Source organism: Notolepis coatsorum (assembly GCF_963971535.1).
Source record: "Notolepis coatsorum genome assembly, chromosome: 6".
NCBI lineage: Eukaryota > Metazoa > Chordata > Actinopteri > Aulopiformes > Paralepididae > Notolepis > Notolepis coatsorum.
The window spans coordinates 171767099-171790039 of NC_140170.1; the positions used below are offsets into that span (position 1 = coordinate 171767099).

Sequence of the window (22941 nt, forward strand, 5' to 3'; positions counted from 1 at the left end):
TAGACACTATCTTAACTCTCAGCAGGCTGAGGGGGTGTGGCCTTCTGTTCACTAGACACTATCTTAACTCTCAGCAGGCTGAGGGGGCGTGGCCTTCTGTTCACTAGACACTATCTTAACTCTCAGCAGGCTGAGGGGGCGTGGCCTTCTGTTCACTAGACACTATCTTAACTCTCAGTAGGCTGAGGGGGCGTGGCCTTCTGTTCACTAGACACTATCTTAACTCTCAGCAGGCTGAGGGGGCGTGGCCTTCTGTTCACTAGACACTATCTTAACTCTCAGCAGGCTGAGGGGGCGTGGCCTTCTGTTCACTAGACACTATCTTAACTCTCGGTAGGCTGAGGGGGCGTGGCCTTCTGTTCACTAGACACTATCTTAACTCTCGGCAGGCTGAGGGGGCGTGGCCTTCTGTTCACTAGACACTATCTTAACTCTCAGCAAGCTGAGGGGGCGTGGCCTTCTGTTCACTAGACACTATCTTAACTCTCAGCAGGCTGAGGGGGCGTGGCCTTCTGTTCACTAGACACTATCTTAACTCTCAGTAGGCTGAGGGGGCGTGGCCTTCTGTTCACTAGACACTATCTTAACTCTCAGCAGGCTGAGGGGGCGTGGCCTTCTGTTCACTAGACACTATCTTAACTCTCAGCAGGCTGAGGGGGCGTGGCCTTCTGTTCACTAGACACTATCTTAACTCTCAGCAGGCTGAGTGGGGCGTGGCCTTCTGTTCACTAGACACTATCTTAACTCTCAGCAGGCTGAGGGGGCGTGGCCTTCTGTTCACTAGACACTATCTTAACTCTCAGCAGGCTGAGGGGGCGTGGCCTTCTGTTCACTAGACACTATCTTAACTCTCAGCAGGCTGAGGGGGCGTGGCCTTCTGTTCACTAGACACTATCTTAACTCTCAGCAGGCTGAGGGGGTGTGGCCTTCTGTTCACTAGACACTATCTTAACTCTCAGCAGGCTGAGGGGGCGTGGCCTTCTGTTCACTAGACACTATCTTAACTCTCAGCAGGCTGAGGGGGCGTGGCCTTCTGTTCACTAGACACTATCTTAACTCTCAGCAGGCTGAGGGGGCGTGGCCTTCTGTTCACTAGACACTATCTTAACTCTCAGCAGGCTGAGGGGGCGTGGCCTTCTGTTCACTAGACACTATCTTAACTCTCAGCAGGCTGAGGGGGTGTGGCCTTCTGTTCACTAGACACTATCTTAACTCTCAGCAGGCTGAGGGGGCGTGGCCTTCTGTTCACTAGACACTATCTTAACTCTCAGCAGGCAGAGGGGGCGTGGCCTTCTGTTCACTAGACACTATCTTAACTCTCAGCAGGCTGAGGGGGTGTGGCCTTCTGTTCACTAGACACTATCTTAACTCTCAGCAGGCTGAGGGGGCGTGGCCTTCTGTTCACTAGACACTATCTTAACTCTCAGCAGGCTGAGGGGGCGTGGCCTTCTGTTCACTAGACACTATCTTAACTCTCAGCAGGCTGAGGGGGCGTGGCCTTCTGTTCACTAGACACTATCTTAACTCTCAGCAGGCTGAGGGGGCGTGGCCTTCTGTTCACTAGACACTATCTTAACTCTCAGCAGGCTGAGGGGGTGTGGCCTTCTGTTCACTAGACACTATCTTAACTCTCAGCAGGCTGAGGGGGCGTGGCCTTCTGTTCACTAGACACTATCTTAACTCTCAGCAGGCTGAGGGGGCGTGGCCTTCTGTTCACTAGACACTATCTTAACTCTCAGCAGGCTGAGGGGGCGTGGCCTTCTGTTCACTAGACACTATCTTAACTCTCAGCAGGCTGAGGGGGCGTGGCCTTCTGTTCACTAGACACTATCTTAACTCTCAGCAGGCTGAGGGGGCGTGGCCTTCTGTTCACTAGACACTATCTTAACTCTCAGCAGGCTGAGGGGGCGTGGCCTTCTGTTCACTAGACACTATCTTAACTCTCAGCAGGCTGAGGGGGCGTGGCCTTCTGTTCACTAGACACTATCTTAACTCTCAGCAGGCTGAGGGGGCGTGGCCTTCTGTTCACTAGACACTATCTTAACTCTCAGCAGGCTGAGGGGGCGTGGCCTTCTGTTTACTATAGACACTATACAGTAGATGCTTGATTACCCTTACATCACTCAGCTAGATGTGACTGATGGGCCAATCATGGTAACCCGAGTACATCCTCAAGGAAGCAGATTGGACATCCCAAATGGCTTGATTTACTTGATGTCCAGGGGGATAGAGATCAAAGGGCTTTAGTCATCATTTCCACAACAACAGTTCTAACATTTTGGGTAATTTTACATGTGCATACTCTCTATGCAACAAGACGGAGTTAGTTGAATATTGCAGTATTCTTCCCCTTCACAGTATCTGTGAACTAATCATGTGATGTCATGTGATGTCATGTGATGTCAGCTGTGCTCTGACTCCGCCTGGCCTGATGCTTGCTGGACACTGTTAGCAGCTCCCACTGAAGCGGTTGGGGAGTTTCAGTGCCTTGCTCAAGGGCAACTCGACTAACCGTCAGGCTACAGCAGGTGGTAATAAATGCAGACATTTCACAAAGCTCTGCTCTCTGTTCAACAGACCAAACTTAATACAAGTGAGTCATCGTTATGAAGTGACTCATTCCTATTCACTCCTCCACTGTCAGTCAGTCAGTCGGTCTGGTCTAGACGTCCCGTACCCTTTTGAGTTGCTTGTCCACCCCCGGAGACAGCATGATGCAGGCTATAATGGTCCCTAGCAACAGAATGGAGGCGTAGATGACGCGTGTCACCGTGGAGTTCCTGCTGTTGGGACAACACCTGCAGATCAAGCATGTGGCGCCGCTGCACAGACACGGCACCTGGAGGGGAGGAGGGAGAGAGAGATTTAAAAACCAGATCCATCCGCCGTTTGACAAATATGACACCTCTGATCTCACAATATACATTTACATTTAGTCATTTAGCTGACGCTTTTATCCAAAGCGACTTACAAGTTCTGTACGACAAGTCATCAGGGAGGGCACAACTCTATCAGCTGAGTAACAATGTTCATCAAAGTGCTACAGATATAGTAGCAGACATCAAGTATCTTGCACATTTCAGAATCTTTACAAAAAAAGGTTCCTGGTTCCTTTCCCCCCCCCTCAAAATAATTTGTTTTCCTTTCTTATTTAAGAGTAATGTTGTCCTTTTTATGTCAGTGATGTTGTCCTTTATATGTCAGTGATGTTGTCCTTTATATGTCAGTAATGTTGTCCTTTATGTCAGTAATGTTGTCCTTTATATGCCAGTAATGTTGTCCTTTATATGCCAGTAATGTTGTCCTTTATACATCAGTAATGTTGTCCTTTATATGCCAGTAATGTTGTCCTTTATATGCCAGTAATGTTGTCCTTTATATGCCAGTAATGTTGTCCTTTATATGTCAGTAATGTTGTCCTTTATATGTCAGTAATGTTGTCCTTTATATGCCAGTAATGCTGTCCTTTATATGCTAGTAATGTTGTCCTTTATATGTCAGTAATGTTGTCCTTTATATGACAGTAATGTTGTCCTTTATGTCAGTAATGTTGTCCTTTATATGCCAGTAATGCTGTCCTTTATATGCTAGTAATGTTGTCCTTTATATGCCAGTAATGCTGTCCTTTATATGTCAGTAATGTTGTCCTTTATATGTCAGTAATGTTGTCCTTTATATGCCAGTAATGATGTCCTTTATATGCTAGTAATGTTGTCCTTTATATGTCAGTAATGTTGTCCTTTATATGTCAGTAATGTTGTCCTTTATATGACAGTAATGTTGTCCTATATATGTCAGTAATGTTGTTCTTTATATGCCAGTAATGTTGTCCTTTATATGTCAGTAATGTTGTCCTTTATATGCCAGTAATGTTGTCCTTCATATGCCAGTGATGTTGTCCTTTATATGCCCTTATTTGTGAAGAAAAATGGCACGCATGAGAGGTCTATTAGGAGATGTAAAAATGAAGCAATGCATTGTGGGTAGGGATGAGTACCATGGTTAACAAGGGAACTAGGTTTTTGTATTTTTTATTTTAATGATTAATTATTATTATTATTATTTTTACATTTAACACGTGAACTGCATTGAGCATAAAATTCCACTCAACTTCCAGGACCTGTTGCTCAGACAACGTTACATCACTGGTCACATGGTTGCATCGGCATGTGAGCAGAGGCATTTTGTTTACTGGACCACGGCAGCAAACACTCAAACACAATACCTGCAGCAATGTCATTTCGTGAAAAAAGACTTGCGCACATCCCTAACTGTGGTGTGTTGAAATGTAGGCTGACAAAAAAGTCACAACAATTGTTGGCCTTCGGGGCGGCTGGGTAGCGCAGCGGACTAAGCGTCTGCCTACCACCGCAGAGACACTGGTATCGAATCCAGCTGTCAGCAGTACCTCCGGCTTGGTCGGTCGTCCATACTAACACAATTGGCAGTGTTAGAGGGTGGGAAGCCGGTGGAGTGGGTATCCTGGTCGTTGTAAACAGCCACTCCTACAGGTCGGTCGGGGCGCCTGCTCAGCGAGGGAGGGAACTGGGGGAAGTAGTGTGATCCTCCCACACGTTACACTCCCCCAATGAGAGTCCTCGCTGTCAGGTGAAAAGAAGCGGCTGGCTGACTCCGCGTGTATCGGAGGAGACATGTGTGATAGTCTTCACCCCTCCCTAGACCGGCAAGTGGGGGGCAAATGCGCGCAACGACCAGGAAGGGGGGGGGGGATTGGCATAATGACTAAATTGGGATGGGAGAAAAATACAGAAAAAGGGGGAGAAAAAGTAGATCAAAAAATCAATTGTTGGCCTTCGATTCGAAGCTTCAGTGGTTATTGTCGGCGAATAATCAAAGCCTCTTCCTGCGCACAAAGTTTCAATGTGGCGGGTTTTCTCTCTCTGATAAGGCAGGGGATTTAGAATAGTAAGCATCAGTTTAAAATAAATTGGATTTGCAATTTGGCTTTTGAAACTTGAAAAATGTACAAAACATTAAATCTTTCAGTGAAATGCAATTTTCCCATTAACTCCACCTGCATCATCAAGGAGAAGATTATGGTAAACGGTAAAGACTCTGTTGCAAACCCTTCTGATAGAAGTTTAACAAAAGATCTACAATTTAGTTAAAGTAATAATCTTTTTCATATAAATAAATGTCTATTTTTTTTTATCACCAAATGATACAGTGTTCTAAACACTGGTGTCTGGTAGGACACTCCTGGTCTAAACACTGGTGTCTGGTAGGACATTCCTGGTCTAAACACTGGTGTCTGGTAGGACATTCCTGGTCTAAACACTGGTGTCTGGTAGGACATTCCTGGTCTAAACACTGGTGTCTGGTAGGACATTCCTGTAAACACTGGTGTCTGGTAGTGGTAGGACATTCCTCTAAACACTGGTGTCTGGTAGGACATTCCTCTAAACACTGGTGTCTGGTAGGACATTCCTCTAAACACTGGTGTCTGGTAGGACATTCCTGGTCTAAACACTGGTGTCTGGTAGGATATTCCTGTTCTAAACACTGGTGTCTGGTAGGACATTCCTCTAAACACTGGTGTCTGGTAGGACATTCCTCTAAACACTGGTGTCTGGTAGGACATTCCTCTAAACACTGGTGTCTGGTAGTGGTAGGACATTCCTCTAAACACTGGTGTCTGGTAGGACATTCCCAGGTAAATCAAAAGGCACACAGGAAAACTACAAAACTACAACAGCAATGACCACTTATCACCAATAGATACAAATTGGATCTTGTGGGTTACCACTTTAACTTTAATGAAATGAAGTGACATTGTATTGGAGTACTCTACTGTAAATGGACTGCCATTTCTATCCAACGTACTTTTCAACTCATGCCTCACATTCACACACTGACGGTGGAGGCAACCATGCAAGGTGTCAACCTGCTCATCAGGAGCAGTTAGGGGTTAAGTGTCTTGCTCAAGGACACGTTGACAGGCTGCAAGGAGGAGCCAGAATCGAACCTACAGATTATTACCAGAAGATTCTCTACGGCCTGCTGAGCATGATGGTAGAAGGCAGAGGGTTGTATCTACTGAAGTAAGTGTGTCTAAAGTCTAAAGGTTCAGTCTGCCACCATCTTGATAACAGGGACTAGTGACCACTTGCATGAAGCAAGTTTCAAGTTTCAAGTTTCTTTAATAGTTGTCATACAGAAGTACAGAATACTTTCATACAAAATGCTTCTTACTGTTACGCTCCAGAGACTGTGCTAGACAAGATAATTATCAATAACATAGTATAGCATGTAAATTAGAAGTAGAAAATGAGGTCACAGTGTTCAGTATAGACATATGTACAATGTTCGATGCAGAATAGACGTAACTGAGTTACCATATAATATACAATACTATGCAGTGTACTAATATACAATACTATACAATACTATATATAAATTAAGTTTTTCCTCAGAACTTCACTTATGATTTTCTCATAATCACAAATTCACCTCAAGTCCTGTCCTTATGATTTATCCATAATACGTGTTTTCTTCCTTAGATCCTTTTTTCTTTTTTAAAATCGTTAAGGCATTGCACAATCACCCTTAGTAACACAAACTTAGAAGAAACTCAAGGGACCCAAAACAACCACTTAACAGGTTTTATTTAGTTGTTGATGTTATGTTGTCATATTTTCCTATACAACTTATATATATATACAGTATTTCATCATTTGTTCTTTTCATAGCCAGATCTCTTATGTTTAGTGTATGTGTTATCTCTTGCCACATTCCTAGTTTCACACAGGATGTAACCTTTGGATCATATTTTCTCTGGAGAATCTGTTCCTTTCTTAGCATATTATAGTACAATAAGCATCTTCTTCCTCTGTCTTTTCCTTTGAAAAGACATTATAGGCTACTGCTGTTTGCTTAGTGTAACTTAATATTATGGCTACAGTAACAAAACGCTATAGTTATTTTGCTTCAGAAATCTTTGGTCAATAATCCGTCACCTTGGCAACAGTGGAATATTCATGCCATATTTCGGTTGTGCTGTGGTAAGCAGCTTAGTATTTGTCCTTACAGTCTGAGCTGTTTGTTGCAACTGTCTTAGGCAATCTCATAAACTTTGGAAAAATAAAACCTTAAAGGGGCACTTCACCAAAATAACAGACCTTGTTGTGTTAATTACAGCTCGATAAAATGATATGGTAGCAGTCCCTATAAAACAAGGCAATTCATTTGACATCTACACCATTTAATGGTGCTGTAATAATTAACACAACACACACTGGTGGCCATTCAAACAAATTTACTGTCAATAACTGTCAAACTAAATGAACGTGTGCAAAACTGATGGAGATGGTGTGTGACATTATGTGCAAAATAAATCTGCATTGTTTTTTGGTGAAGTGCCCATTAAGTGAAATCTTAATCAGAAAGACTCAGGATATTTTGTGCAACCGCCTACTGACTGGACAGTCTCTTTTAATATGGAGTCATTTGAGAATCTGTTATACATGCCATTGCCACAGAGTCCCTGGTTACTATGGCAACCACTCACTGGTTGGTTTGGCAGATATTGTTATTAATTTGAAACATCTTTAAAACTCACATTTCACCTCAGGATGGAGCAGATTATAATTTTACTCAACATTCCTTATTCACATCCGCTACAGAATAAGTGAATAAGGAATAATAATACTAACTACTACTACTACTACTACTACTACTACTACTACTACTACTACTACTACTACTACTACTACTACTACTACTACTACTACTACTACTACTACTACTACTAATAATAATAATAATATTAATAATAATGAATAAGTGCAGTTCTAAAGACAGAGCTTTAACAGTAACAGTTGAGAAGCTGGTACATTGTATATCTTTTTCCAAAATGTTAACAGAAATATTATTCATAAATCAAATGTTCCAAATACCATCTGTAATCAAACTCTTCACAAATGTATGTGAATATGGGATTGGGGCTTTAAGTGTTTCCCATACAAAGAGATATGTGTGGCAGCCCACCACAAGACAGACAGACATCCCACTCTATTACCACCTCTAATGACCTGCTCACTCTATTATGACCTCTAATGACCTGCTCACTACTGTTATAACCTCTAACCACATATCTCAGAAGAAGCTTCTATCCCCAGGCCATCAGGCTGCTAAACGAACAATAAACACTATGCAACAACCATCAAATGCACACAGCACACACACCCACACACACACACTCACTTAAACAAACAACACACTGCAGCACCCACTCTCCACACTTTAGATCACACAAACACACTTTATATTTATTGATAAAGGATTTGCACTACAACTCGTACACCTACTGTAAATTGTACCTAAATTGCACCTCATCCCATTTCTGCCTTGCACTATATAGTATTGTATATTAGTACACTACACAGTATTGTATATTATATGGTAACTCAGTTATGTCTATTCTGCATCGAACATTGTACATATGTCTATACTGAACACTGTGACCTCTTTTTTTTTACTTCTAATTTACATGCTATACTATGTTATTTTATTTCATACTTATCTTGTCTTGCACAGTCTCTGGAGCGTAACAGTAAGAAGCATTTTGTATAAAAGTATTCTGTACTTCTGTATGACAACTATTAAAGAAACTTGAAACTTTAAACTTGAAACTTGAAACTAATAACCTGCTCACTCTGTTATAACCCCTAATAACCTGCTCACTCTGTTATAAACCCTAATAACCTGCTCACTCTGTTATAAACCCTAATAACCTGCTCACTCTGTTATAACCACTAATGACCTGCTCACTCTGTTATAACCTCTAATAACCTGCTCACTCTGTTATAACCTCTAATAACCTGCTCACTCTGTTATAACCTCTAATAACCTGCTCACTCTGTTATAACCTCTAATAACCTGCTCACTCTGTTATAACCCATAATAACCTGCTCACTCTGTTATAACCCATAATAACCTGCTCACTCTGTTATAACCTCTAATAACCTGCTCACTCTGTTATAACCCATAATAACCTGCTCACTCTGTTATAACCCATAATAACCTGCTCACTCTGTTACCACCTCTAATGACCTGCTCACGCCGTACTGTTACCACTATTATCTGTTAAAATATACACATTATTATATATTACCATATGTATATATTATTTTCTATTACCATATATATACATTATTATCTATTACCTTACCATATATATTCATTATTATCTATTACTATACACATTATTAATGATCTATTACCATATATATACATACATTATAATCTATTACCATATATATACATATTATCTACACACAGCCCTGCACCTTTAATATATAATATAATAACTGGACTTTGGAGAAGTCTTTATTCGGCATGCAGGCAGACACACACATGCGATGGGCCGCACACACACAGGAACACACACACACATGCAGTTAGTTGGGTCGCCGATGCGATTGAGTATCTGCACTTGACCCATCCCGTCGTCCTTCCCCCCAAGGGCAACCGGGAGCACTGGGTGCCCTCCATTGGGTTTCTCTTACCCTTGCGAGCACGGGGAGAACATGCAAACTCCACACAGAAAGGCCTGGGAGATACCCCACCTGTATATTTTCCCCAACGGAGTTTCACTTCCACGTTCGGCTTGCGCGATCTGATTGGCCACTGACGTTTCTCTCAGCGCCAATCGCGTTACTCCTAACAAACGGGTTAAGCTTGGCGACTCTTTCGAAGTCGCTCTCTTTCGAAGTTGGTTATGGTTAGGGTTAAGGTTAGGGTTAGGGTTAGTTGGTTATGGTTAGGATTAAGGTTAGGGTTAGGGTTAAGGTTAGGGTTAGTTGGTTAAGGTTAGGGTAACAGCCTGCTGGCGCGATTGTTAGGAGTAACGCGATTGACGCTGAAAAAAACTTCAGTGGCCAATCAGATCGCGCAAACCGAACACGGAAGTGAAACTCCGTTGGGGAAAATATACACGCTACCTGGCAACGCGGAAACCTGGTCCCCAAGCAGGAATCGAACCTTCTAGCTGTGAGGTGACAGTGTTAACCACTACACCACCATGCCGCTTTAAGACACCTGACGTGAGACCAGAGCAGAGTGGGAAGCTTGGGAGATTGTAAACAGGTTAATTCCCTAGACAGACAGGTACGGTCAGCTTAGAGCAGAGCATTGAGACATGTTACTAGCCCTGACTAGCGTGGGTTGTAGCTGGATCAAGTGGCTGCTGGAGATCAGGGCCCTCATTTATCAACAATTCTTAGAAAGTGTTCTATCTTTGTTCTTAAGCACATCATTTAGAATGTGTGTACGCACAAAAGAAACGGGATTTATCACACGTGCGTACACAGGTCGTACACACACCTGTCTTGATAAATATCACTTTGATCCTACGCTGCAGCTCGTGCATGGTTTTACGTATTTGCATATAGCACCGCCCGTAATTAACCATATACGGTAATGGGACACCCCCATGAAATGTGGAAAAGTGGACTAAGCCGAGGGAAGCGTGTTATGGAGAAATACGCAGGCTGACAGACATGTACACGTACGGTGATGTCGGATATGATATCTATTAACTTAAAGACCATATTAACTAATAAAGACCGTGCTGGAATATGACTGCCTTTTTCCGTTTTGTTCGATTAATACCCAGGGATTAAAGTTCATCAATTTTATTCCAAATCGCGACGGATTTTTCGTAAATTTTCTACCTGCTGCATATGATTTGTAGATGCATACAATCTATTTTGATGTCGGTATTGGGTAGCCTATATAAACAATAATACGAGAGCATATACAAGAACAATGAATCTCACTGCCATGTATGATGTAGCCTATACGCAATGTGTAGCCTGCCTATATGTGATCAATACAAACTTGCACTTGAATTCCATCATGTCTGTGTGCGGGAGCTCACAAGGATGTTGTCACAATGTAAATAAGAACGTGCACTGAAAAGTTACAGTATGTAGTTGGTTGATTATTTGTATGACAGTCAGTAAACCCTTGCAAAAAGTATCCGTTTTATTTAATGAATTGAAAACATGCAGCATGCCTTTCCTCCCGGCAGCGACGACATTAAATTAATTCATTTTATCAGGCAAATGCGCATCACTGAGTGGAATCCCTTTCTATTCACATAACTGCATTTGTGATGGAGCTTTGACAGCTACATGGGTGGTACAGTAACAGTCTATTGCTCGATACATCTACAATATCACAATGGACCGTGCCATGTATAGCCTGCCTATGTGATCAATAAAAACGTGAACTTGAATCCCATCATCATATTTATATGTTGTGTCTGTCCACTATGTTTATTACTTTGTTATTTCCCCCCCTATCTATATAAAGCGACATTGGGTCTCTTGAAAAGCGCTATATAAAATGAAGCTATTATTATTATTGTTATTATTATTATTATCACATCTGTGCGCGGAGCTCACAGAAAAGAAATACTGTCTTTTACTTTTAGTCTCAGTGAAGTTTCAACGGAGGTATCTATTCTAACCAACAAATTGAAGTAGAAAGCATTTCGTTGTGGCCAATCTTATTTGGAAACATGACACAAAATAATAGTATGTCGCTTTTTATTTGAAACAATATTTAATCGCGTTTGGAGGTGGGTGTTCTGCATCTGCCCCCCCATGCCAAACAAGCAGGCCAACCTCTTGTTCGCGCGTGAGCCCGTTATAATTACACTACTGTCGCTATTTTACAATGAACTATAATGAATTACGGGTCATACATATATGTAGAGATCATGTGAAAATAAGCCTGTTCAGAGCCTATTGTACTTCGCTTTATACAGCCCACCTCTGGTGTAATTATAGCACAGCTAAAATGAAAAAACCTGCAGGTAGCATATAATGATGCATTTAGGATCCTCCTTAAGCTCCCAAGATGGACTAGTGCAAGCTATATGTTTGTGACAAAAACTTTCCCCAGCTTCCATGCTCTGCTGAGGAACTTGATGTTTAAATTTATGTGTTGACTATTAAGAGTAAAAAAAAACAGGATAATAGGTGCCATTACTGATGTCAAACAAAGCGATACAAGGTACTCCTCTGGTCTGTGGAAACATTGGAATCGATGCCTTTATGTATTTTAATCTACGTTCTAACCAGTGTAGTATTGAGGAACAGATGAGGAAACAAAATAAATGGCTTGGTTTTCAAAGAAGTCAGATAAATAATAATAGGTTTAGCTTATCAAATCATCTCAGGCCTGGGCTAGCTCTGTCTGCTGCTTCAGAGCAGATCGGCCAGGCGGCGGTCCATACCATAATAGTTTTATTTTTATAATTGGTTGGTCAGGTGACAAAACAAATCCTGGTTTTCTAACAAAACAAAGAGTTCCTGGGCTGTTCATGATAAGTATGTTTCTGTCTCTCGTGCTAAGAGATGGTGGAGAATTCAACTAACTCCCTTGTGCCACTTCCGCTTTCCACATCTTGGTGCGTCCCACGGTGCCACCCTCTTCGCCCTCACTCTCATCCAAGCTACTGCGTCTCACTGCGTTCATCTGCTTTCCAGGGTTTCCACTGCTTTTCACATTCACATTTCGGCCAGTAACCGAAAGGTCGCCGGTTCAATCCCTGCCACTGACAGGAGGGTGCATTCCAGCTGTGAGCTGGTGACTGAAGGATGGCTGCTATTACATCTACAGTGCCCACCATCTCTGTATAAGTGCCCTTGAGCAAGGTACTGAACCCCAAAACTGCTCCCTGCACTCTGACCTCTCTGATGAAATGAGTGGGGAACTGTGTGTATGTGTAACTATTAGGGATGGGTACCGAATTCTGTACTTTTAAAGGTACTTACCAAAACACGTCGGTACTACCGAGTAAAAAGTAGTAGTACTACTACTACACCAAAAGTTTTACCTTTTTTCTTTTCATGTCACACAATATACGCTTACCTAGGATTTTACTTGATTCAACAACAAAGCAGTCGGGGCAATGGCAAGCCGAAAACGGTCAAAAGTGTAGTTATTTGAAGTTTGGATTTTTTCTTTTACGACTGAGGTAGGTAGATTACATTTTTAGAGACTAAAGTACCCAAAAAAGGTACCGTTGGGTACCGGTACCGTATCGGTTCAAATGTGAAAGGTACCCATCCCTAGTAACTATGAGGGATATGCAGACTGTGTGTATGTGTAACTAGGAGGGATATGAGGACTGTGTGTATGTGTAACTAGGAGGGATATGAGGACTGTGTGTATGTGTAACAAGGAGGGATATGAGGACTGTGTGTATGTGTAACTAGGAGGGATATGAGTACTGTGTGTATGTGTAACTAGGAGGGATATGAGTACTGTGTGTATGTGCATAGGAGGGATATGAGTACTGTGTGTATGTGTAACTAGGAGGGATATGAGGACTGTGTGTATGTGTAACAAGGAGGGATATGAGGACTGTGTGTATGTGTAACTAGGAGGGATATGAGGACTGTGTGTATGTGTAACTAGGAGGGATATGAGGACTGTGTGTATGTGTAACAAGGAGGGATATGAGGACTGTGTGTATGTGTAACTAGGAGGGATATGAGGACTGTGTGTATGTGTAACTAGGAGGGATATGAGGACTGTGTGTATGTGTAACAAGGAGGGATATGAGGACTGTGTGTATGTGTAACTAGGAGGGATATGAGGACTGTGTGTATGTGTAACTAGGAGGGATATGAGGACTGTGTGTATGTGCATAGGAGGGATATGAGTACTGTGTGTATGTGTAACTAGGAGGGATATGAGGACTGTGTGTATGTGTAACAAGGAGGGATATGAGGACTGTGTGTATGTGTATTTAGGAGGGATATGAGGACTGTGTGTAACTAGGGGGGGTATGAGGACTGTGTGTACGTGTAACTAGGAGGGATATGTGAAAAGACACATTTCAATTGCCTCGTGTACATTGACAATAAAGTAATCTTCTTCTTCTTCTAGAAAGGGAGATTTCCATTTATATTTTTTATTATAAAGCAGGTCTAGGTGCTACTTTATAAATACTGTGATGCTCTCAAATGCTCAGTCCACAGAGCACACAGTCTACATTCAACTGCAACTATATTCAATACAAAATATGCCTTTAAAACGAGCCGTTTGGACTTCCGTAACATTGTGATGTCACAACGATGCGCTCATTGCATGGGTGGTCCCTTGACATGTGTGTCTCCGTTTTCCTTTTTTTTTATCTACTTTTTTCTCCCATTTTCAATTTTTCTCCCATCCCAATTTCGTATCGTCCAATTCTACCCTCCCCTGTCTCGAACGCTGTTAGGCCATGCCTCCCACAAGCCGGCTGCAATGTGGACAAAGCCTTACATCACGTGTCCCCTCCGGTACTCGAGGAAGCAGCCGTCGCATCTTTTCACCTGCACAGCGCGATCTCTCAGCGGCGAGGGTCTGCGTGGGAGGGACACGCCGCCCCCGTCGCTTCCTGATTCTGCTGCGCAGGCGCACCAACCGACCTGTAGGAGTCGCTGTCCACAACGTCCGATCCCCACCCACCAGCTTCCCACCCCCTAATACTGCCAATTGTATTAGTATGAACGACCAGCCAAGCTGGTAGCAATGCGGAGAGCTGGGCTCGAACCGTGTGTCTCCGTTTTCCAAGATGGTGCCTTGCTTGTAAACATTCTAATTTTCCACATAAACGGTGCACTAAAATATGTTTCTGACAACATTTTAGTATAAATTGCTGGATCTTAATTCATATTTGATCTACAATGCCTAGTTTGACAGTTTGATTTTGTGAGCCAGGTGCGGCATCAAAGTCATAGGTGCGCGTGACGCAGCAGCTCATTTGCATTTAAATCCACAACACAGTAACAGTTCAAGAACAGGACTGGAACAGAGGGATATAGAGGCTACTAGAATGCATAATCTGCATGAGTATTTTCAGCAAAAAACGTCAAAATACATGTTTTCGGGACCTCAGTTAACTAGTTGAAAAGGAGTACAATATATAACTTTTAAATATTATATAGACTGAATTTTCTACCATAGATGAGAGGTATATTCACATACAGTACATTCTTGAAGAGAATACAGGTCTACATTTAAAGGGGCATTCTGCAGAACAGGTGGTAACCAGACATAAAGCACCAACATGTGTCTCCAGAGCTCGGTCACATCGCAAGTTCACAACACAGAGAATCTCCTCCGTATGACATCACCCAGAAGAGAGCAGACGACTTGTGAACTGCGGACACTATTTCCTCAACAATTTATTCAACTTGGGTTGGGCCTACAGCTTACAGTACTACAGTTAAAATAGTTGAGTTGGTCCTACAGTATTACTAGTTAAATAGTTGAGTTGGGCCAACAGTATTACAGATAAAATAGTTGAGTTGGGCCTACAGTATTACTACAGTTAAATAGTTGAGTTGGGCCAACAGTACTACAGATTAAATAGTTGAGTTGAGCCAACAGTACTACAGTTAAAATAGTTGAGTTGGGCCAACAGTACTACAGTTAAAATAGTTGAGTTGGGCCTACAGTACTAGTTAAAATAGTTGAGTTGGGCCTACAGTACTACAGTTAAATAGTTGAGTTGGGCCAACAGTACTAGTTAAAATAGTTGAGTTGGGCCTACAGTACTACAGTTAAATAGTTGAGTTGGGCCAACAGTACTACAGTTAAAATAGTCGAGTTGGGCCTACAGTACTAGTTAAAATAGTTGAGTTGGGCCAACAGTATTACAGTTAAATAGTTGAGTTGGGCCTACAGTACTACAGTTAAAATAGTTGAGTTGGGCCAACAGTACTACAGTTAAATAGTTGAGTTGAGCCAACAGTACTACAGTTAAAATAGTTGAGTTGGGCCAACAGTACTAGTTAAAATAGTTGAGTTGGGCCTACAGTACTACAGTTAAAATAGTTGAGTTGGGCCAACAGTACTAGTTAAAATAGTTGAGTTGGGCCTACAGTACTACAGTTAAAATAGTTGAGTTGGGCCAACAGTACTAGTTAAAATAGTTGAGTTGGGCCTACAGTACTACATTTAAAATAGTTGAGTTGGACCTACAGTACTAGTTAAAATAGTTGAGTTGGGCCTACAGTACTACAGTTAAATAGTTGAGTTGGGCCTACAGTATTACTAGTTAAATAGTTGAGTTGGGCCTACAGTACTACAGTTAAAATAGTTGAGTTGGGCCAACAGTACTACAGTTAAAATAGTTGAGTTGGGCCAACAGTACTACAGTTAAAATAGTCGAGTTGGACCAACAGTACTACAGTTAAAATAGTCGAGTTGGACCTACAGTACTACAGTTAAAATAGTTGAGTTGGGCCTACAGTACTACAGTTAAAATAGTTGAGTTGGGCCAACAGTACTAGTTAAAATAGTCGAGTTGGACCTACAGTACTACAGTTAAATAGTTGAGTTGGGCCAACAGTACTACAGTTAAAATAGTTGAGTTGGGCCAACAGTACTACAGTTAAATAGTTGAGTTGGGCCTACAGTACTAGTTAAAATAGTTGAGTTGGGCCTACAGTACTACAGTTAAAATAGTTGAGTTGAGCCAACAGTACTACAGTTAAAATAGTTGAGTTGAGCCTACAGTACTACAGTTAAAATAGTTGAGTTGAGCCTACAGTACTACAGTTAAAATAGTTGAGTTGAGCCAACAGTACTACAGTTAAAATAGTTGAGTTGAGCCTACAGTATTACAGTTAAAATAGTTGAGTTGGGCCAACAGTACTACAGTTAAAATAGTTGAGTTGAGCCTACAGTACTACAGTTAAATAGTTGAGTTGGACCAAGAGTACTACAGTTAAAATAGTTGAGTTGAGCCTACAGTACTACAGTTCAATAGTTTAGTTGAGCCTACAGTACCACAGTTAAATAGTTGAGTTGAGCCTACAGTACAGTTAAAATAGTTGAGTTGGACCTACAGTACTAGTTAAAATAGTTGAGTTGGGCCTACAGTACTACAGTTAAAATAGTTGAGTTAGGCCTACAGTACTAGTTAAAATAGTTGAGTTGGGCCTACAGTACTAGTTAAAATAGTTGAGTTGAGCCTACAGTACTACAGTTAAAATAGTTGAGTTGGGCCAACAGTACTACAGTTAAAATAGTTGAGTTGGGCCTACAGTACAGTTAAAATAGTTGAGTTGGGCCAACAGTACTACAGTTAAAATAGTTGAGTTGGGCCTACAGTACTACAGTTAAAATAGTTGAGTTGGGCCTACAGTACTACAGTTAAAATAGTTGAGTTGGGCCTACAGTACTACAGTTAAAATAGTTGAGTTGGGCCTACAGTACAGTTAAAATAGTTGAGTTGGGCCTACAGTACAGTTAAAATAGTTGAGTTGGGCCTACAGTACAGTTAAAATAGTTGAGTTGGGCCTACAGTACTACAGTTAAAATAGTTGAGTTGGGCCTACAGTACAGTTAAAATAGTTGAGTTGGGCCTACAGTATTACAGATAAAATAGTTGAGTTGGGCCAACAGTACTACAGTTAAAATAGTTGAGTTGGACCTACAGTACAGTTAAAATAGTTGAGTTGGGCCTACAGTATTACAAATAAAATAGTTATGTTGGGCCTACAGTACTACAGTTAAAATAGTTGAGTTGGGCCAACAGTATTACAAATAAAATAGTTATGTTGGGCCTACAGTACTACAGTTAAAATAGTTGAGTTGGGCCAACAGTATTACAGATAAAATAGTTGAGTTGGGCCTACAGTATTACAAATAAAATAGTTATGTTGGGCCTACAGTACTACAGTTAAAATAGTTGAGTTGGGCCAACAGTATTACAGATAAAATAGTTGAGTTGGGCCTACAGTACTAGTTAAAATAGTTGAGTTGGGCCAACAGTACTACTACAGTTCAATAGTTGAGTTGGACCTACAGTACAGTTAAAATAGTTGAGTTGAGCCAACAGTACTACAGTTCAATAGTTTAGTTGAGCCTACAGTACTAGTTAAAATAGTTGAGTTGGGCCTACAGTATTACTACAGTTCAACCATTTTAATTAGTATATTTGTTTCTCTGGCTGAACTAACGTTAACGTTATTAATCCTGCGGCCGCTCGTTATTTAAAAACAGCCAATCAAATCCCCATCAATGGAAAATGAACCCGCCCATACCCATGCTGATTGGTCCTTGTGCAAGACTAGAAAGCGGGGATCTTTGATTAAACACCTGCTATCAGAAGAATAGAGAGTCAGAAAAAAAGTTTTTACATTAACTTTTTAGTACTCAAGTACATTTAAAAGTAGAAACTTTTTTACTTTTACTCAAGTGTGTTTTTAGCCAGATACTCTGACTTTTACTTGAGTACGATTTTGAGACGGACGCATACTTTCACTTAAGTATAATTCCTGGGTACTTTTTACACCTCTGCTGGATACCTATAACTAAAATGTTGACACTTGATATCAGGTCAGAAATAGGAATATACAGTGGCGGTTAGGTGGTCGAGCGGAGATTGCGTTCGTCACCAGCCCCGGAGCTGTGAGCTTGGTTCGCCTGTTCGAATCCAGCTCACAGCTCCGGGGTTGTCACCAGCTTGGCTGGCCGTCTGCACTGATACAATTGGCTGTATCAGAGGGTGGGAGAAGCTGGCGGGGTGGGTCCGGGTCGTTGTAAACAGCGACTCCTACAGTTCGGTCGGGGCGCCTGCTAAGCGCGGATTGGACGTGAGGGGGATAGTGTGGTCCTCCCACACGCTACGCCCTCTCAATGAGAATCCGCGCTGCCAGGTGAAAAGAAGCGGTGATTGGCTGGACGTGTGTCGGAGGAAGCACGTGGTAGCCTCCACTCTCCCAAATGATCTGACTGTGGGGGGTAAAGCGCAGCGACCAGGAAGGGACTGGGAATTGGCATACGACTAACATTGGGATGGGAGAAAATCGGAGGAAAAATGGAGGGGGAAAAAGACAAAAAAAAAAAAAAAAAAAATAGGAATATACTGTTCTTTTCATATCAAAACTCTCGGCTTAAGGTCCAAGTGAATTTAGACCTATAATTGTCTTAATGGTTTTTATATTCTAAGAAAAGGCTACCCAAACCCTACAGCAGTAATCCAAATGAGACAAAACCAAAGCTTGTTGTGTCAGATATTTTGCACACCTCTTAATTACAGACAAAACATTTCCAATTTTCATTACTACTCTCTGTATTATAAAATAATTGAGTTGGGCCTACAGTAGGCTACAGTAAATTTCGCAGAGTAAATTTTACTCAAACTGGGTCCATTTGAGCCCAAGTGAGTAAAATTGTACTCAGTTTGAGTAAAATGTACTCAGTTTGAGTAAAATGTACTCTGCGAAATGTATTGATTGATTGATTGAAAACTTTATTAACAGATTGCAGAATGGGTACAATACAGTACAGCTCAATACACACAATTGTTAAGGGGATGCAGACCAGAGAAAGACTTTCGTCTTGTTTACATCAGGGTCCCTGTTGTGAAGGATCAGATTAAACCGAATATATATATTTATTTATATATATTTAATAGTATTTGTATATCGTTTGATATCCCCTGTATATTCCTTATACAATATGCACTGAATATCCCTTTAGTCTACTGAACAGCCCATAATAGTTTCATTCTACCATTGGACGAGAACCTGGCGCCAGCAGCCATACCCCTAGGTTCAAGTTCAATCGTGCCGCCCAACATGTCGTGGCAAGCCCGGTTCCGCGTAGGAATACGTCTGGCGAAATACGAATGGTACTATTTGTTCACAGCGCATATATATATGGCGCAAGTAAAGTAGAACTTTCTTTTAGTCCATTAGTTCTTTACCCTCCAACCGAGTAACAGACGCGAAGCCTCACCCACGACGCACGTGTGGTGCAGTAAGGCCTACTTGGCCTCAGAATAGGCATTGAGATATCGTGTGGATTAATAGTTGAATTGTCATAGTTTGGCACTATACCGTCGAGTTGGACGTATTCTATTAAGCTAATAATAGTCTATTTATGTATGGTGCATCGTTCGGTTAGAGTTATAAAGTTATCAGTACCCCCATCGTTCCTGACGTTATCTGGAGTCTTAACCAGGCTGGGCAGACCACTAGTGGTGCTTGCATCCGAGGAGCTCCGGGCCAGGGCGACTGGACCTGTACATTGGATTACTCTACCCGGACGACGGCGAGCCTTCCACGGCTTGGATTATGCTTTGGGTGCTTTGATTATTCCATGGATAACGGCCAACACTGCGGAGTGTTGGAACTACCCCCCGGAGAGGAGTCCAGGTGAGACGGCGCTCTACACCAGTGAGGTCGCCTCACGTCTCTCCGTTGTGGACCGGCAGCTACCGTCCACCAGAGGGTCCAGCTGTATTCGTCTGCGGACCGAGGTTCTGTGGGCACCGTGTTCAAGACTTTGAATTCTCCCAAGAAATCGTCGGCCAGATGGGATACCGCCAGCGGCTTCTCTAACCCCCCCCTCCTACTGTCTTACAACCGGCGGGACACCCCCCCCCCCCCCTTAGTGTATCCAGCTATAATCATTTAAGTACCATCGCTATAGTTTCCTAAAGAACCAGGTTGTATACTTACTCCCTGCGTAACCAGAGATTGGACATTCAATGTTGATTTACCTACGAATACTCATTTGCCATACAAGTGCATTTCAAATCATAAGTGTAAACAAGTGAACGTTGTATATACCTTTTGCTATATTAAATATTCGATTTGTACATTTGTGTGGACTTCGTTTCATCAGGTGGGAAAGTGTTCATCATATCTATATCATGTACTGGATGGCCAGAAGTTAAAGTACAAGAGGTAGTGGTTTAATACCATACTTAACAATACAGTCAGGGAATTGTACCCCTCAGTTACAATTGGTCCTTCGAGCCGGAGGGTAACTAGTGTAATATTAATATAGTGTTATTAATATTAAAATGGCCTATGATGAACACTCCACGAAACGGTCCTCCTAACCTAGAACGCCCGCGGCGCAGACGACAGACACCTCAGTACTTAGAGGATTACGCTGTCAGTCAACTACCTAGCCTTCGACAAACGGTAAACGCGGTAAAAGTAGAAAGTAAAATTATGTCTGACCTTAACGACCAGGTTTCCCCGACCACAGAGGCCCCAGTAGGTTCTAATGTAACTGACCAAGCTCACGGTGGGGACCAGGAGGGAGCTGACATGCCTTTACCCCCCGCCAATACCGAAGAAGTAGTCCCCGACCAGCCCCGGGAGGAAGACAACCCTACAGAGAGAGAACTCTGCACGGAAGAAGAGGAGGAGAGCGCCGAGGAAATAGAGCTCCAGGACTCCCCAACGAGTACACCCAGGAGCGGCTCACGCAGGAGCGGCTCACCTCCACAACCGCCTTCCCCCAGCGAAGCGGAGAGGATGCTACAACAGGCGTTCCTCGTCAGCCTGACAGCCTCTACCGAACGCGATCGACTTCAGGGTGAACGCGATCGTCTCCAAGCACAGACGCTTAGCGAGCGCGAACAACTCCAAGCGCAACAACGGAGCGAAGAAGAGCGCATACGCCTGGAGATGAGACGCCTTCAGACGGAAGAGAATATGGCAAGAGACCGGGCCGACGCCCAGCGCGCCGCTGCCGGTGCCCAAAGAGAAGCAGATCTCACCAAGCGCGAAGTCGAGCGCGACAAGTTACAAGCGCAGCTAATGGAGCAGCTGATCCGCAAGGCAACACCCTCTCCCTCCGCCAGGGGTTCAAGGAACTCGTCGAGACAACAGTCAAGGGCAGCGTCTCCTAACCGAGCAAGCGACCCTGAACTTGACCAACAGACCGAGCCTATACCCCCCGCAGACCCCCTTCCCAGACCGGTCCAAGCGAGACCCAGCTACAAGGAAGGAGCGGCATACACTGCGGAGAAGCTAAATAAACGATTACAGGATCTGGAAGACCTGATAGAGGAAGAAGAGGGAGAGGAGGAGAACCAAGCCCGACGACAGCACAGTACTCCACCGGACCAGGAGGTCCAGTACAGCCCAGGCTATACCCCCGCGGCGCTGCGCTACAGACCCCCGACTCTATTCACGGGTGAGCACGACGCACGACCAGCCCCGAGGAATAGCACCTGGACCAGCGGGCCATGGTACCCTGTCGGTACCAGCCCACAGAGAGGCGCAAGAGGGGACTCGCCTAGGAGGTCTCTCCCCCAACGCTCGCCGATGTATCAGCCATCCACGGCGTCATACATTGCCACGCCGTCGTTTCCAGACTTCGCCTATGAGAGTCGAGCACAGTACACGGAGCTCCGGATGTGCTTAGAGACAATGATGGTGGATGTCGCTGATGAACGCCACAAGTATGCAATATTACTGAAGCACCTGAAAGTACCGCGAGCGCACAATATAGCGCTGGCCTATGCCACCTCTACGACCCCATACACAGCGGCCCTGGCGGCGCTGGACCAGAGATATGGACGTATATGGGATTACGTAATCCAAGAGATAAGGCATATTGATCGCCTACCCCCAGCAACAGACAATCGCTCATTAGACGACCTGTCAATCAAAGTGCAGTCCCTGGTAGGGATGCTGGGAGCGCAACGGGAAAAGGGCATGCATGAGCTATACGCCAACTCTAACGTCGAGAGGATTTTGGAGAAGCTGCCACCCGTAAGACAAGAGCGTTTTAGGCGGCAGAGGGACTACCGGGATCCTAACGGCCCCGAACCATCCCTCCTTGATCTAGCCGACTTCCTGGCGAGAGAAGTCAGCAGCTTACGACTGGATACGTTCGGGCGGAGCACGCCAAGCTCCAGAGAGGGACCCAGGAGAATAAATGATGGAAGAAGATCGGTGACTGTTATGCACCAATCAAAGTCAGTACCGAGCAGTAAGAGCCACAGTACCCCCTCGAGAAAAGAGAAGTGGAAGATGGTATGCCCCTACTGTGAGAAAGAACACTGGCTGTCACAATGTGACCTGTTCACAAAGATGAATGCAGAAGAAGTGAGTCAATGGATAAAGTCCAACAGGCGCTGTTACCGATGTGCGCGAC

At 43.3% G+C, this 22941-nt stretch overlaps 1 protein-coding gene across 1 annotated transcript in view; it reads right to left on the minus strand.

Moving 5' to 3' along the window:
• Positions 1-22941, minus strand: part of serinc3 (serine incorporator 3) — a 60401-nt gene that overhangs the window by 30186 nt on the left and 7274 nt on the right. Inside the window, exon 2 of the mRNA XM_084316112.1 lies at positions 2678-2839. Coding sequence (XP_084172238.1) covers positions 2678-2839 — 162 coding nt within the window. The remainder of the gene's footprint in view (positions 1-2677; positions 2840-22941) is intronic.